Source organism: Sceloporus undulatus, chromosome 4 (genome assembly GCF_019175285.1).
Source record: "Sceloporus undulatus isolate JIND9_A2432 ecotype Alabama chromosome 4, SceUnd_v1.1, whole genome shotgun sequence".
In the NCBI taxonomy this organism is placed as follows: domain Eukaryota; kingdom Metazoa; phylum Chordata; class Lepidosauria; order Squamata; family Phrynosomatidae; genus Sceloporus; species Sceloporus undulatus.
In genome coordinates, this window is record NC_056525.1 from 71,315,314 (window position 1) to 71,330,894 (window position 15,581).

The following is a 15,581-nucleotide window of genomic DNA, read 5'->3' on the forward strand; positions in this document are numbered from 1 at the left end:
CAATTTCAAATATGCAGCTTCATTTTATTATTTCCCAGCTATTTAACACACTGTGCTAATTTCCAATGGGGTTATTCTAACCATTTCTTCCAATTAGCAGACTTCAGTGAGGGATTTTTACTTTAAAAAATGAAAATCAATTGTATTAAAATAATCTATTGGGTAATTCCTCTGGACATGCTTACTGATAGCTTTAAAACATTCTAAACGGCTGATGAAACAAGACTGCCAACCCTTATGTGTGTGATCTGTTACTTGTTAATGAAGGAATTATAGACACAATTTTAGACTGAGTAAGAAACAAAATTAATGAAATATGTAAGTAGCATCAGAGGGTGTGGGAATAACCTGTTGCATCAAAGTGATTCCCTACCCCACCCTCCACAATAGATAGAAATGAGTATTGGATGCACGAAAGCAGCACAAAGATTTTACATTGCAGAACCAGTGTCCAGGGTCAAATATGCCCGTTTTCCAATAGAATGTATGAGACGAACTATATAATGATTTTAACTTTTCCTTCAAATAAAGGCAGGGCTCATTTGTGTAGAAAATACTTGGTGTTTCCCCCATTACTGTGAATTCTGTCATTAATGCTTCCTGACTTCCTTCTGGATGACATTCTGAGTTTTATTTATTTTAATAATGACTTGGGATCAGTACTACAAAGAACAAACATTATGATTTAATGGCCTATTTCAGTGGCAACAAATTCAACAATCTATGTAAAAGCTTACAGCAATCCAACCTAGAAACACAAAATGCTTTTTACAAGGCACAACAACTACTAAAGAAAGATATAAGGGTATTTTAAAAAATATGCAGGAGTACATCTTTTACATTTTCTTCTCGTTCTCCTTTATCATCCAGTGCCAATTCCAAAAGAAATTAACTTGCCAAAATAATAAAGTATCTTATATATGTAAGAAAAAAGTAAAGATCTTGCTTAACATCTATGACTTATTTTACAGACGTGCCCTTCCCAAAGTATGAACTAGGAAGAAGCGTTCTTCCTCTGCTGCTCTGTATGAAGAATATTCTGTATACTTTTGTGTCCTGGATGATCAATGCAACCATGTCAACAAATTAGCTCTCTGAGACCCCAGATAACACAATAAATCTTATTGCTGAGAAGGAAGAAGTGAAGGCTCAGAAAACATGTCCAGCATCAGCAAGAATACTCTCTACTCATCTCTGATAGGGATGCATTGAAGCAGATTTGATATTGGTTTTTATGCCACTGGGCATCTTTCCTGGAAATGGGAAAAGAGATACGTTTAGTGATGTAATAAAAGAAAAGACCACTACATGTCAGCAAAGAAAGATAGGGAGATTCCCTCCAGTCCATCCCCAGCACATGAATTAGGATTTCCCTCACACACATTTTCTGGGACAGGTAGAATTACTTTTTCAGTATTTTAAGTCCCCCATTTCTGAATTTCTCTCCCATTTGTACTCCCATTTGTACTTCCTGCAAGCTCATCTTGTGAAGAATCAGTAAGAATATAAGAAGTGATCGGCTAGATTATCAGTACAGTAGCCTGTTAATACCGTGGCTGATTAAATTACCCCTGAAAAGCTTATAGGTAACACAATAGCCTCCTCTTGCAGTTCTCCAATAACTGGCATGAAATAGCAGGCAGTACAGTAGATACCAATAATCTTAATGCTATGCAACACACACACACACACACACACACACACACACACATATTTGACACTACAACAGCATGTTATGTCTCCAAGATCATAACTTGCCAGAAAATTATGCAAATCTAGACCAGAGGTGGCCAATTTCCTGATGGCAAGGACCCACACTGGAAATTGTATTGCCACCCTAGTGGACAAGCAGCATCAAAAACCAAAGTACAGTCTTGTGTGCCAAGGTACCCATCACTTCCAGAGTACCTTTCTGCACCATAAATCCCCGGACACTAAAAGAGCAGAACTTTCCCTTTCCTTCTAGAATGGAAGAAAAGAATGAAAAGGATTTAAAAAAAAAAAAAGCAACATCATATTTAGGGAGCGACAGTGCTGGGAACAGGTACAAAAATAGCTAGTGGGGTGTCCTTTTCCTGCAGGCAACATACAATATCTTGTCTTGCAGACCTATAATCCTGTTACAGGCTGTCATGCCACCTCCTACACATGATGCAGCTTGTTTAAGGAGACTCAAATGAAGGAGACTCAGAGCAGTTGTGCTTCTCTGAAATTTGTAAATTTACAATATACAGTTGCCCCTCCTTAACTCGCAGATCTGAGATCCTCGCTCTTGAAGATCCATGGAGGAGTGATTTCTGCTATTTCCAATGGCATGCACACCCAGGCCACACGCGCAGGGGTTGCCCCATTCAAGCCTATGAGGCTTGAATATGCGTGAGCTTCCATTTTCGCGCGGGTGTGTGTGTGTCTGGAATGGATCCTCCGGGAAAGCCGAAGGCCAACTGTAGATCCTATTCAAAGGTAAGAATTTAACTTATATTGAACTCTAGGTTCTTTTTATTGTATTAGTAGCCTCTACATTCTACTTTCTTTCACCAATGTGTTTGAGAGCTTTTGTTTACCTGGTTGGCCAGCTTGTGGCATCTGTACTCCTCCAAGCATGGGTTGAGACTGGTTTTGTGCTCCAGGCATTTGTACCTGCTGCATGGCAGAAGCACCTGCCATGATACTGTTGCCCCCTGGCTGACCAGACTGCACAGACCCAGTCACACCTGGTGGCCGCCTGTTTGAGAGTCCCTTCCCAAAGGCCACAGCTGCAACCAGTGCATTGGTATCAGCAGGGTTGAATGTCTGCTTGTTCTGCCGTATGCCTGCAAGAGGAAGAATATTCGTATAGTCCATCCTTTATCAAAGTGTCTGAGTGTTTAGTCTTGTTCTAATACCATACTGATATTATTCCCTGTTAAATTTTGTTCTTACTATTCTTCGCTTGGTGCTCTCTTTCTAGGGCCAGTGTATCTAGATTATGCATCCCCATCCAATTCTCTTATAATACTCCTGCTACTCCAATACAATACCTCCACTCTCAGACTCTCGGTCCTCTTTGTTGATTTTCTCCAGCAAGTTTGAACACATTTTGTTTAGGCTCTGGATCTGTTTCTGCAACCATAAAATTGGTAAAATACATTAGAAAATGTATGTCACCTTCCTTGTGTTAGCTCACTGCACAAAGTTAGAGCAAATTTTAGGACAAGAAAGACACCATGTTACAAGTATATTAAAAGTTAGACACCTGATAAATATAAAATCAAAGTACTTCAGATAATCATTTTAATGGCTCTGTGTTCCTCTTTTTCATATCTGCTAGCTGGATTACTAGTGTAAACTTTAATCCTATACTGCTCAATTCTACTTAATCATAAAAAGATATTTACAGAAGTGTGCAACTCTAGGTTATGGATTTGTAACTGTCCAACAGGATTCTGCCCATTGTTTCTAAACTGACATTCCCATAAATAATCCAGGAGTAATCTGCATTCTGAAATATCGTTAAGAACAGAAAAATTCACAACACATATAAAGGCACACACATATCAACACAACAAAGACAAGTATTAACAAAGTGTGCAGTATTTCCCTTCTTGGTAAACTTGGGCAAATATTTTTTTTCTTTGCAAATTAAACTGATGACAACCATATGTGTATGTGTTGATTATTCCATATGGCTACTGGGAGCCAGGTAAAATTGTTTTGCACTGCCATGTGGCCATTCTTAATACAAAGATTAAAGGTAAGGGCAGGGAACTGAAAAGTAACATAAAAGGGTATTTACACAAATATTTAGCAAGAGAAGTTAATCAAAATTGAAGAATTCTGAATTGGCTAACCACAGGAAATCTCACCTGTGCTACATCAGCACCAATACGAGCTGCATCTGTGCTCAGCTGCTTCTCTTGCTCCTCTACCTCAGGATCAGGTTTGGTTCGTAGATGATCAGGTACAACCTCATGGCTGAACACTGGGACACGTCCTTCTGTCTGCCGCTGAAACATCAAGACTATCAGTGCTCAAAGTCACACTTTGCAAAAGAGCCAGATAATATAAAGCTGAATTTATAGGCCTGATGTGGACTGCAGAGGATAAATGCTATTGGAAATTAGCTTCAGAATGCCAAGATCACAATTTCTGAAGTACTGTAGGGTTTTTTAGTTGTCTAGTGATAGCAAAGATAAGCAGTGAAGAAGTTACTTTCACGGAATAACCATCAGCTACCTCTTAAGGCCATCTGAAGTTCCATCCGCTTCTGTCTATGAACAGAAGAGACTGGTATCTAGACTGTAGCAGCAAATACTAGATACACATGAATATACCGCTCACACACACACACAATTCATTCTCATACACACACACACATGTATACGAATTATATGTAAGATATATGCAATATAAAATGTGTATTTATGAGTATTCTAATTATAAATTGCTTTGGGAACAATACTGGGTGAATTGTGTGAATAAACAATAAATGAATGAATATTCTGTGGATAATATCACACTTTGATCTCCACGTCTACCTAAGGACATGATTTGCAGAATTCTAGTTTTTGGAGAATAGTGGCCACTTTTCAAAGACATGAACTAGAAACCATGTCAGTTTTCAGTATATCAGAGACCAGAAAAAAGTGTTCCTCTGCATTATCTTCTCTAGTCTCTGACAGGAGTGCACCTAAAGTGCCAAAAACCGCACTATAGGCTGCAAGTATGAGGTATAATTTTTCAATGCTTCCCCAAATTAAAAAAAAAAAGTGTAAAGAGAAAAACAATTATCAGTGGGGAAAAAGGTTCAAGTCCATTCCACCTCTTGCTTGAGGCCTGGTACAGACGGGCCCAAAAGGGCGGGCTGGGGCCACCTTTCGTTGCTGCGCAGCAGTGCCGCAGCAATCATATCGTGCAGTGCTGCTGCGCAGCAAAAAAGGAGCACTAAAAAGCAGCTCCTTTTTGTGTTGCCACAAGCAGCCTGCGGTGGCGCTAACACATCACTGCTGCACTGCTCCATTTGGACGCAGCACAGCAGTGACGTCATTGCTGTGCCCGTCGTCTATACGGCGCTATGCAGCCATGATGCCCTAGTCACATGCTACGGTTGCGGGGCGTGTGGGTGCTCCGCCCCGAGGCAACCCTAGCATGTGACGAGGGCATCATTCAGGGCCCATCTGTACCGAGCCATAGTAACAGGGAAGCAATAAAAATCCATTATCTCTATTTCTTCAGTATCTTATGGTATCATCTACTATCAAACATCACACCATTGATATTTAGTTACATCCTAGTCTTTTGCTAAAGCTACCTATAGAACCATGCAATGTAGTAATTCCAGCTCTCAGGGGCCTACCATCTCTGGGCACCACAGTTCAAGAATACTGGCAAGCTAGAATGTGTTCACAAGATGGTGATCAAGATGGTAGATTATCTAGAAACAAGCCCTATGAGAAAAGACTAAGGAAGCTGGTATGTTTAACTTGGAGAAGTGAAAACAGAGAGGTGATATGATAACCATTTTTAAATCTAGAGGCTGAAGCACGGCTGTTTTCTGCCACATCAGAGACTAGGATGTGACCCAATGAATTCAAATTACAACATATCACCTAAAGGGAGCCCTGGTGGCACAGTGGTTAAATGCCGGTATTGCAGCCACAACGTTGTGAGTTCAATTCCAGAGGGCTCCAGGTTGACTCATCCTTTCATAGGCCAGTTAAATGAGTACCCAGCTTGTTGGGGGCAATTGGTTTACAGATTGTAAACTGTTTAGAGAATGCCGAGTTCATTATGGGCCAAAGCAGACAGCCTGGAAGGAGCGGCCAGAGGCTGCTCTGGCCCCAGTCAGGCCAGGACTGTGGTGACCACATGGCTTGCTGCCGCAGTCTCAAGCTGCTGCCGGCCAGGAGTCAATCTAAATTGACTCTTTTTTAGGTTGGCTTTTCCTGCCTTGGTGAGGCTTCTGGCCACTCTGGGGGCATGCGTCATCTAAGCTGTTCAACAGTAGAATGGACAGTCTCAGTTGTGGACTCTCCCTCTTTAGAGGCCTTTAAGCAGAGATTGGAGGCCTTTAAGTAGTATTTTATTTGTGCGTTCATGCATGATAGATGGTTGAACTGGATGGCCCTTGTGGTCTCTTCCAACTGTGTTTCTATCATTCTATCTACTCTGATACATTTATAGATCTGACGACATGGCACAAAGGTGTACTGTGGGACAGAGGGGGTAGAGGAAGGAGACTCCGCCCTTCTTAACTGCCATCCGCCGGCCTGAGAGGAAGGAGACTCTGCCCTCCATAACTGCCATCTGCCGGCCTGAGAGGGAGTTCACCAGGCAGGTCCAGCTCCATCAGGACTAGCCTGGAAGAAGGATGAGCCCTCCCTCCAATCCATCTGCCTTGGTCCAGGCCTCAGAGGGAGAGAAGAACCACTGGACCTCATCCCCTTTCCCTCCACCATTCCCTTCTCCTTTTGTTTCGTGTCTTTTAGATTGTAAGTCTGAGGGCAGGGAACTGTCTGATTAAAAATAATTGTAAGCCGCCCTGAGAGCCATTAGGGCTGAAGGGCAGGGCATAAATACCTAAATAAATAAATAAATAAAATAAATAGGCAACATCCTAGTTTCACAGCTGTTTTATATTTCATCCTTTGAAGAGAAAGCAAAATCTCCCCTATTCCCATCCTCTTCTAAAGACAGCTGTTAGTAAGGCTAAAGAATCATTTTGATTTATGACTGTGCTACTTATATGTATTTTCCCAGTGTTCGCCTTTTACTATGCTCAACCTGTCACCTAATGCAAGCTGTAAGCGAGATCCTTACCATGAGCTCTTCATCACGGTCTGGGGAAAGCACTAAAGGAATTATGACCTGATTGCGCAGCAATGGAGTCTTCTCATGCTTCAGCACTTTATTCAGGGTGTTTAGCTGCCCAGAAAGTAGAGCAAAGTTGTCTAGCACCGAAGGCCTGGAGTAGATGGGAAAATGAAAGGACATGAGGCACACACAAAAAAAAGCATTACTGTGTGTGGCTGAGGGACATTAAAATCATTGTTTTACACATAAGGCCATTGTTTTGCGTGTGAGGTTTGACATCAATAAAGTCAAACCTCTCAGCAGCGACTGATTTCATAAACATCTTTAAGTTTAACAAATGTTTATACCAATAGCATGCACAGACTCTCCTATACAGAGCTTTCTGAAAGGTGCTGGAATTACTACATAGGAGAACAGGCCACATAGACCCAACTTCCATAACAGGATGGGAGATTTGAAACCCTTCCCATTCTACATCATTAGTCCAGTATAAGTGAAGCTTGAATAAATTAACTGTTAACTGTTAGGGAGGATACTGTGCAGCTGCCGACAAAGCTACACCACCAAATGCAGCATTCAAACAGGAATCAAGGAACACAAGAGACACTGCAGATTGGGTCAGCCAGAAAAATCAGCAATAGCAGAACACGTTATAAACCACCCTGGGCATAAAATGCTATTTGATAACACTGAAATTCTGGACCATGCCAACAACTGTCAGGTCAGAATGCACAGGGAAGCCATTGAATCCACAAACATCTGTACAACTTCAACAGGAGAGAAGAAACCCTTGAAGTAAACAAAGTTTGGCTACCAGCCCTGAAAAGCATCAAAATCAAGACCTAGCACATGTCAATGAAAACCACCCAGGGTTAGGGGGATTTCCCAGCAGACAATGGATCATTAATTATATACACACCCTGAGGCCTTGTCATTCGACAACAGACCATCACAGAGATTAACGTGTAAATCACTCCCTCTCAACCAACAGTCACACAGTATATAATACCTCACTCACTCCCATGCCAGCATTCTCTGAAGATGCCAGCCACAGATGCTGGCGAAATGTCAGGAATAGTTGTAGAATAAACTCTTCCATAATACGGCCACATAGTCTGAAAACCCCACACAAAATTATGGATTCTGGCCATGAAAACCTTTGACTTCACAAATTAACTGTTCCTCATGAATTCCTGTACAGTATTTACAGTAAGGATAAAATAAGACAGAAACTGTTGCACAGATTACAGAACTCCTCAACATCATACCTCAAACAAAGGTAGCTAAAAAAACACTGTTTCATATCTGCACAACAATTTCATCCACTATATATTTACTCAGGAGTAAGCACATTCTCCCAGATAACTATGCAGACATATCCTTTGCTTGTCAGCTTGATATAGAATCAAATCTGAGACTGTGACATTTGTCCACATCTTCTAAATATGTATGAGTAGGGTGAACTTGTTATGGATTCTGTTTGAAATGCAACATGAAGGCTAGTACACTTTAAATTAGAATCACAGAATTGGAAGAAACTTCAAGAGCCAACAAGTCCAACTCCCTGCCATGAAGGAATGCACAATCAAAGCACCCCCAACAGATGGTCATCCAACCTCTGTTGGAGACCCCACCACCATCCAAGGGAATGTGTTCCACTGTTAAACAGCTCTCACTATGAGGAAGTTCCTCCTAATGTTTAGGTGGAATCTTTTATCCTGTAGCTTGCATCCATTGCTCCGTTTCCTAGCCTCTGGAGCAGCAGAAAACAAGCGGGCCCTATCCTTAATGTCACATCCCCTCAAATATTTAAACTGGGCTATTGTATTACCTCTTAACCTTCTCTTCTCCAGGCTAAACATATGTGGCTCCCTAAGTCGCTCCACATAGGACATAGTTTCCAGACCTTTCACCATTTTGGTTGCCCTCCTCTGCACATGCTCTAGCTTGTAAACATCCTTTTTGAACTGGATGCAACTCTTACTATTACTACAGTTACTATATATTGTGCAATGTCTGCCTCAGCTCTCCACAGTAAGCAAGAATGTCCCCATAACCTTTGTCATACCCTCTTACCAGGTAAGACGATCATATTCATTCTCCAGCTTGTAAATGAAACTGACCAAGGAATTTTTCAGGTCAGCCACTTGACTGATGAGAGCCTCCAAGGACAGTTCCAGTTGTTTCTCTTCTCTCTAGAAAGGACAAAACGAAAGCTTTAATATATCTGCTCTTCTACTCAAGGGTTGTTATATCTCTCACACACTAAAAATGCCCCTCTCCATACCTTTGGGGGCATGTTTTTGTCCCTCTGACCTATTTCAGGTCCACTAAAGGCTTTTTAATTCACACCAGGAAATCCTATCCCATGCCTTAAAACAGTGAATTGTGGTAAGGAACATGGTGAAACTGGGGGTGTGGGCACCGGTGTAGTTGTATAAAAAAACAAAATCTATATTTAAAAAACGGGATGAGGATCATGGAAGCCCCCAAAACAGCCTTGGGAGCACAGGCAGCCTGTAGGCCACACTATATGCACTCTTTCAATGCAACGACATCTCTGGAAGTCAATATGTGCTGTAGTGATTTTGAAGGGACATTGTTGGAAAAATGTATGTGCCCAATGTGTAAGTTATGCTTTGTACGTTATGGTCGTCAAGACATAAGAGAGATGATCAACTATAATATTTGTTGCGGTGCTTCAAAACACAGATTACATTCCAATGCTGCAAATTGTGCAACAGAATCACAATGCAGATTACACAGGGTGTCTGACTGCCTATGGCGGTTTGGACAAACCACTTCCCAAGTAAAAAGGAACGTTGGGTACTTACCGTGACACGTTCATTTCCTGCAGAGAAGGGTCCTGACATCCTGTAATCTGGGTTTAGCTCCTCCTATTTGCTCCTGTAGGCCATAGGTATGCACAATTTGTTGTATTTTCTAATTTTTTTTTAGTTAATTGCATTGCTTTTTGTGTAGTCTAATTTGGACTATGGCTCTGGAAATCAGGGTTCAAACTTCCACTCAGACATGAAAACCCACTCGGTGACCTTGACCAAGTCACTCTCTCTCAATCTTGGAGGAAAGAAATGGCAAAGCCCTTCTGAACAAGTTTTGCCAGTAAAACCATGATAGGTTAGCCTTAGGGTCGCCATAAATTGGAAAGAACTTGAAGGTACACAACAATAATCCTATCCTAATTTAAGTCTTTCCAACTTAATTGCTTCCAAACATTGCCACCTTAAGCAGCTCTGGATTGTAGCAACTATGCTGAAAGAAACTCACTATAAAATTTCTCACTGCCATATAACATCCTCATAAAACATGTCTTTGGTTCAAAATTACACAAGTGACTTTCTCTTTACAGCTGTGGATAAACAGCATATACATTTTCTCCACACATAAGGGACCAATAATATGGATGCTTGGTCAATTCTAACCATTCATTATGAAGAACCTTACAATAGCAAAACTGGTATGGCCTACACCCTTAAGAGTTTGTAGTCTGTGGGGAGAAGGGAAGTGTGGCTGTAGGAGATGGTAATTTCAGCAACTAATAGGCTAGAAACTACTGAAGTCATATACAAACCATATGTAGAAAAGCCCTCTTATGAATTAGAAATTAGGAGAGAAGAGTGGGAAGAAAAACAATTCCCACAATATAGAGAAAAAAGTTATGACAGCCTTCAAGGTTTTAAATCAGGGAACGGATCTGTGAGGCTCTCCAGCTGCTGCTGAATTCCAGTTACTAGTATTCCCCAAAGAACTGCTGAAAGTTTGAGTTCAACAATACTTATGACAGATCTGAAGAGACAGGTGTCTTGGGTCAAACAAGACTGCAGATGGCAATATTCAAGACTGTGGAAACCAAAGTGGATTATGAAGCACTTCAAAAGATCCCTTTAAAATCATTAGATCTGGATGACAGACCTCTAAACATTAACAAGTGCAAAGCAATGACTACTGATCCAAACAATCCTAGAGATGTAAAACTTTCAGAAATGTTGAAACTTTAAAATACAAAAACCTATCAGCACCCCTGAAGGTTAACAATCACTCTAATAAGTGAAAATCACCTATTTTACACTTTAAAAATATTGTTTGGAGAATATTTTTCCCATTTGTTTTTCAGGTCTTTGTCTCTTTGAGCAATCCTAAGAATTTATCTTCTCAGAAGAAACATTCCAACAATAGAAAATTCATCGAAACTATAAAATCTACAGCAGTGAAAAATAAAAAAACTTTGAGGAATTATTTTAACAGAAATATAACAGCAATATGAACTCATTGCCAATGTTCATGCCAGAATACTGTAATCAACAGTCTTAGACTAAATTGTCTCAAAGTGACTTGGCAAGGAAACTGGCTCCCACTTCCCACTCTCCCATATTTAGGGTCAAGTCACATTTGATGACTACAGGTTAGAATTACATGGAACTACACCTAGAGCTGTTTTTGTCTGTTTGTCCCCCCCCCCCCATCTCTTTTCCTGACAGAAAAAAGATCATTGGTAGGTCTAATTTGCACTACAGAAGTAATGCAGTTTGACACCACTTTAACTGCAATGACTCAACGCTATGGAATGCTGGGGTTTATAGTTTATTCTGGCACCAGAGCCCTCGACAGAGGCTATCTCCCCAAACTACAAATGCCCAAATTCCATATCACTAAGCAGTGGCAGTTAAAATGCTGTCAAACTGCATTATTTCTACAGCACAGATACAGCCAATAGAAAGACAAACTATAGTCAGCTCTCCATATTTGCTTTGATTAGGAGCAGAGGACCCCCCCGGGCCCCCCCAAAGTGGGAAAACACCAAATAACTCTAGACACCCCAAACCATAAAACCACACACTCTAGGCACCCCAAATCACAAAAAAGGTTAGGTCCACGGATTCAACCCACTATGGATGCCTGTGAAGCAGTGGGATTCCTTGTAATGCAGAACAGGGCATCTGGCAGGGCTTGCTGCTGTCTCCACTGCTGCCTTAAACCATTTTAATAGTGACTTACAAGCCTTGCTTCATGTTCTCAGTCCTGTGAGGCTTGCAGTCCCTATAAAAATGGCATAGGGCAGCAATGGAGGCAGCAACAAATAATCAAATCTGCAAAAGTTAAACTGACAGACGTGGGTGGAGAGGTGACTATACTAATGGAAGTTTCCAGGAGCAGTTGCAATTCACCTTTAAAACAAGGCCTTGTTTTGCCCCAGCCCATCCATGAGGTTTTTTACAAAACCAAAAGTAAATCTTTTGGCCATTCTGGTTTTGTTCAGGGGGCTGGTATGGTCTATGACAGTTCCCCAGGATAGTGGAAAGCAGGCCATGTACCCTAACCTAGCTGACACCTGTTGATGATTTACAAGATTGATGGGTGCTATTGCATTACAGTCCACTATGGAAAAATGTGTGTGGAAAATCTAAAGTTATACAAAAAGCAGCTGTAATTCTATACCCATCCACCTAAGAGTAAGCCCCACTGAATTCAATGAGACACACTTCTGAGTAGATGTATAGAATACCTTCTAAAACTATAGAAAATCATCTTGTTAAAAGAAAAAGGTAACTGGGCTAGAAAAAGCAAGAGAAAATATTTTGAATGTTGGGGTTGCTATGAGTTTTGTTTCATTTCACATCTTATGTTGTTCATTTTATGATTTTAAATTGTATTTTATATCTAATTTTTCCACATTTAATTATTGTAAGCACCCAAGAGAAATGTCATTTTGGGTTGGCATAAACATGTAAGAAATATATATATATATACATAAATATAAGCTAAGGCAGTTATATACCTTCTCAAATACTGCACTGGGACCCAGAGAATAACAGGTCATTTCTGGTTATATGAATCCATTGCTGTAGTTGAAAGGATTTAACAGTGCCATTTTACAACTGGAGCTTTTCTTGCTTTATGGCAGTGGCATCCCTAGGGTTGGTGTCACCCGGTGCGGTAACTCATGGTGTCACACCCCTCCCTTGACATCCTATTTCACACCATGCAGAATCCTTAGTAATGCTTTTTTGCACTAATGTTACTCGTAAATTGTAATTCCCATATATCACTGAATGTAAAGCTAATAGTTGTGACATAAACAACTAGCAAAATTTAAATTATACCTTCAGATTACAATATCATATGCATAACCTAAATGTATTTATATATACGTAGTGAATATTTGGTTAAAATGTAATGTTTTTAAAGAAAATTTAAAAAGAATATTTTTTAAAAATGGTTTTTTAAAAATGTAAAATTTTGGAATTTTAATTTTAAAAATTCTGGGGCCACTCTTTTCTTCTCGGCTGAGTTTCACCTCATTCCCACCAGCTCTTAAGGCATTTTAAAGAGAGGCAGGCAAATGCCATAGTGTTTGTCATCTGGTGCAGTTTTGTTAGCTTTGGTATTGCAAAATAGAAGACATGATCAAATAAAAGCTAGAACCCCTTAAGATAAATGTAAACTCATGCTTCTTCATCATGCTTTTGATATTCCTCCTTGACCGAAGGCTGAAATGTAAGACATGTCCTGGAAAAGGAGGACATCTGGTCACCCTGCCCTGAGGTTGTCTAACCAGCACCCTGCTGATAACAGAGGCAAACTGCTGCTACAGATGGCCCTCCTGCCTCTTACTACTACCCTGTTTCCCCCAAAATAAGACATACCCATAAAATAAGCCGTAGTAAGATTTCTAAGCATTTGCACAATATAAGCCATACCCTGAAAATAAGACATAGTGATAGGCCCAGTGTGGAATGGAAGGGATCAAGAAGGGAGTCGAAAGATTGGGGCCAATGGTTCGAAAGGAAATGGGAGTTGCAAGAAATTCAGGATGGAATTCCAGGTTTGGAGAGTTATGACGATGTTCCAGAAGAAGATGGCTTAACTATATTTGAATAAATGTAGATTGTTGTACTGTACTTAATAAAAATAAGGCATCCCCTGAAAAATAAGCCATGCTGTGTCTTCTTGAGTAAAAGTAAATATATGAGAGTGTCTTATTTTCGGGGAACACGGTAGTACAGTTGTCCCTTCCCTCACGCGGGGGATCCATTCTGGACACACATACACACCCTGCACAAGGGAAAAAACGTGGGTGCTCAAGCCCCATTCAAGTGATGGGGCTTGTGCCTGTGGCAGTGGGCAGTGCGCATGAGCCATTGCCTTTTCTGGTGTGTGGCGCTGCTCCTTCCTGCGCAGTTTCCAGCGTATGCTGGAAGCCATGTATGACTAGTCATGAAGGAAAGATGTGCCACCTTCAAAGTCTGAGGGTAAGTCTACACTGTAGAAATCGTGCAGTTTGGCACCGCTTTCATTGCCATGGCACTATCCTACAGAAGTTTTGTGAGGCACCATCACTCTTTTCCAGAGGAGGCTAAAGGCCTTGCAAAGCTATAAGCCCCAGGATTGTGTAAGACAGCAGCACAGCACTCAAAGTGGCCTCAAACTGCATGGTTCCTACAGTGTAGATGCAACCTCCTGGGAAACGCTGAGGCCTGAGGGATTTCTTCCTGGCATTTACTGTGGCTGCATGCCTTCCAATCGTTTCCAATTTATGGCAACCCTGCAGAGACCTTGTCACAGGTTTCTCCTGGCAAGACTCGTTCAGAGGAAGTTTGTCACCGTCTTCTTCTGAGGCCGAGAGAGTGGGACCTGCCCAAGGTCACCCAACTGGTTTCATGCTTCAGAGGAGTCACAGCCCAACACACAAGCCACTGGCTTCCCTGGGAAATGCTGCTTGACAAAGCGACAAGGCATGAGGAAAGGTTGCTGTGAAGAGAGGAGGCCGCATGCAATAGGGATAGATTCAGTCAGGGGAGCTTGGGGACGTGGCACTTCCAAAACACACACTGCAGCAGAAAGAATCCAGCTTTGAGGCCGTTTTAACTGCCTTGGCCTCGATGCTGGGGAATTCGGGGGACTGTAGTTTTGTGTCAGAGAACTACAACTCCCAGCATGCACTGAGCCAGGAGAGTCTCAAAAACCGGATCCGTTCTGCGGTGTGTGTTTTGGACCATGAACCGCCATTGAAGTCGACTCGAAAGCAAGTAATAACAGCAAACTACAACTCCCATCATGCCCTTCTCTTCTTCTTCTTCTTCTTCTTCTCCTCTCTTTCTCTCTCTGTCAAACAACCCACACCTGCCTCCCTGCTAAATACTTCACCTGCATGGCCACGGAGACCGGAGACGGCAATAAAAAAGCCACCGCTACGGAGGCCTGGAGGGAATTTCAGCCATCCTACTTCCGCTTCCGGGTCGGGGGAGGTTGAATGCGGGAGGCGCCAGCTATGGCGGCCTCGGAGAGAGCAGAAGCTGAGGTACGTTGCGAACGAGGGAGCCTCGACCGTTTGACCGTCGCTCACCCACTCTCCCCTTTCTTTCGCCTGGGGGGTTGCGCATGCGCGGGGGGTTTAAACAGGCGCTGTGCTTGTTTTGCAGAAAAACCTCTTGGGTTTTGTTTGTGTGTGTAGATCTATGTGCGTGCGCGCGCGCGCCTGCCTTAGGTAGCCCAGGGCGCGTGCGCGGAGGGGCGTTCCCAGGTTTTCCTTAGTCAGGGAGGCTTCAGTCAGCTGAGGGCAAAGAGGCGGTTGTGCGCATGCGCGGAGCCCGGTCACGCGCATTCTGTCTGAGAGAAAGGTGTGAGAGAGTTTCCTCTGCACTAAAAGAGGCTGCATTGAGTGAGGGGTTTTGTTTTGAGAGGGAGCCCCTTCTTTGACAGTCAGGAGGACAAAATGAATGCAGTACAAAAACAGCAAATACATAACAACAACAACAACAACAAAAATC

The 15,581-nt window shown here is 41.9% G+C and overlaps 2 protein-coding genes across 10 annotated transcripts in view; one reads left to right on the forward strand and one right to left on the reverse strand.

Moving 5' to 3' along the window:
* Nucleotides 1-612: 612 nt before the first annotated feature.
* On the reverse strand, nucleotides 613-15,214 carry MED8 (mediator complex subunit 8). The gene is made up of 7 exons (XM_042463024.1): nucleotides 14,959-15,214; nucleotides 8,869-8,987; nucleotides 6,799-6,943; nucleotides 3,846-3,986; nucleotides 3,021-3,102; nucleotides 2,565-2,813; nucleotides 613-1,253 (listed from the first exon to the last, which is right to left on the reverse strand). The coding sequence occupies exons 1-7, from the start codon at nucleotides 14,962-14,964 to the stop codon at nucleotides 1,189-1,191; spliced, it is 807 nt and encodes a 268-aa protein (XP_042318958.1). The 5' UTR covers nucleotides 14,965-15,214; the 3' UTR covers nucleotides 613-1,188.
* The window catches only part of SZT2 (SZT2 subunit of KICSTOR complex), a 109,409-nt gene continuing 108,837 nt past the window's right edge, over nucleotides 15,010-15,581 (forward strand). For all 9 annotated transcript variants that reach the window (XR_006103497.1, XR_006103498.1, XR_006103499.1 and 6 more), the window contains exon 1: nucleotides 15,010-15,112. Coding sequence is in view for 6 of the 9 variants with exons in the window: in XM_042463011.1 (XP_042318945.1) it covers nucleotides 15,065-15,112 (48 nt within the window). In the remaining 3 variants the exon portion in view is untranslated. The remainder of the gene's footprint in view (nucleotides 15,113-15,581) is intronic.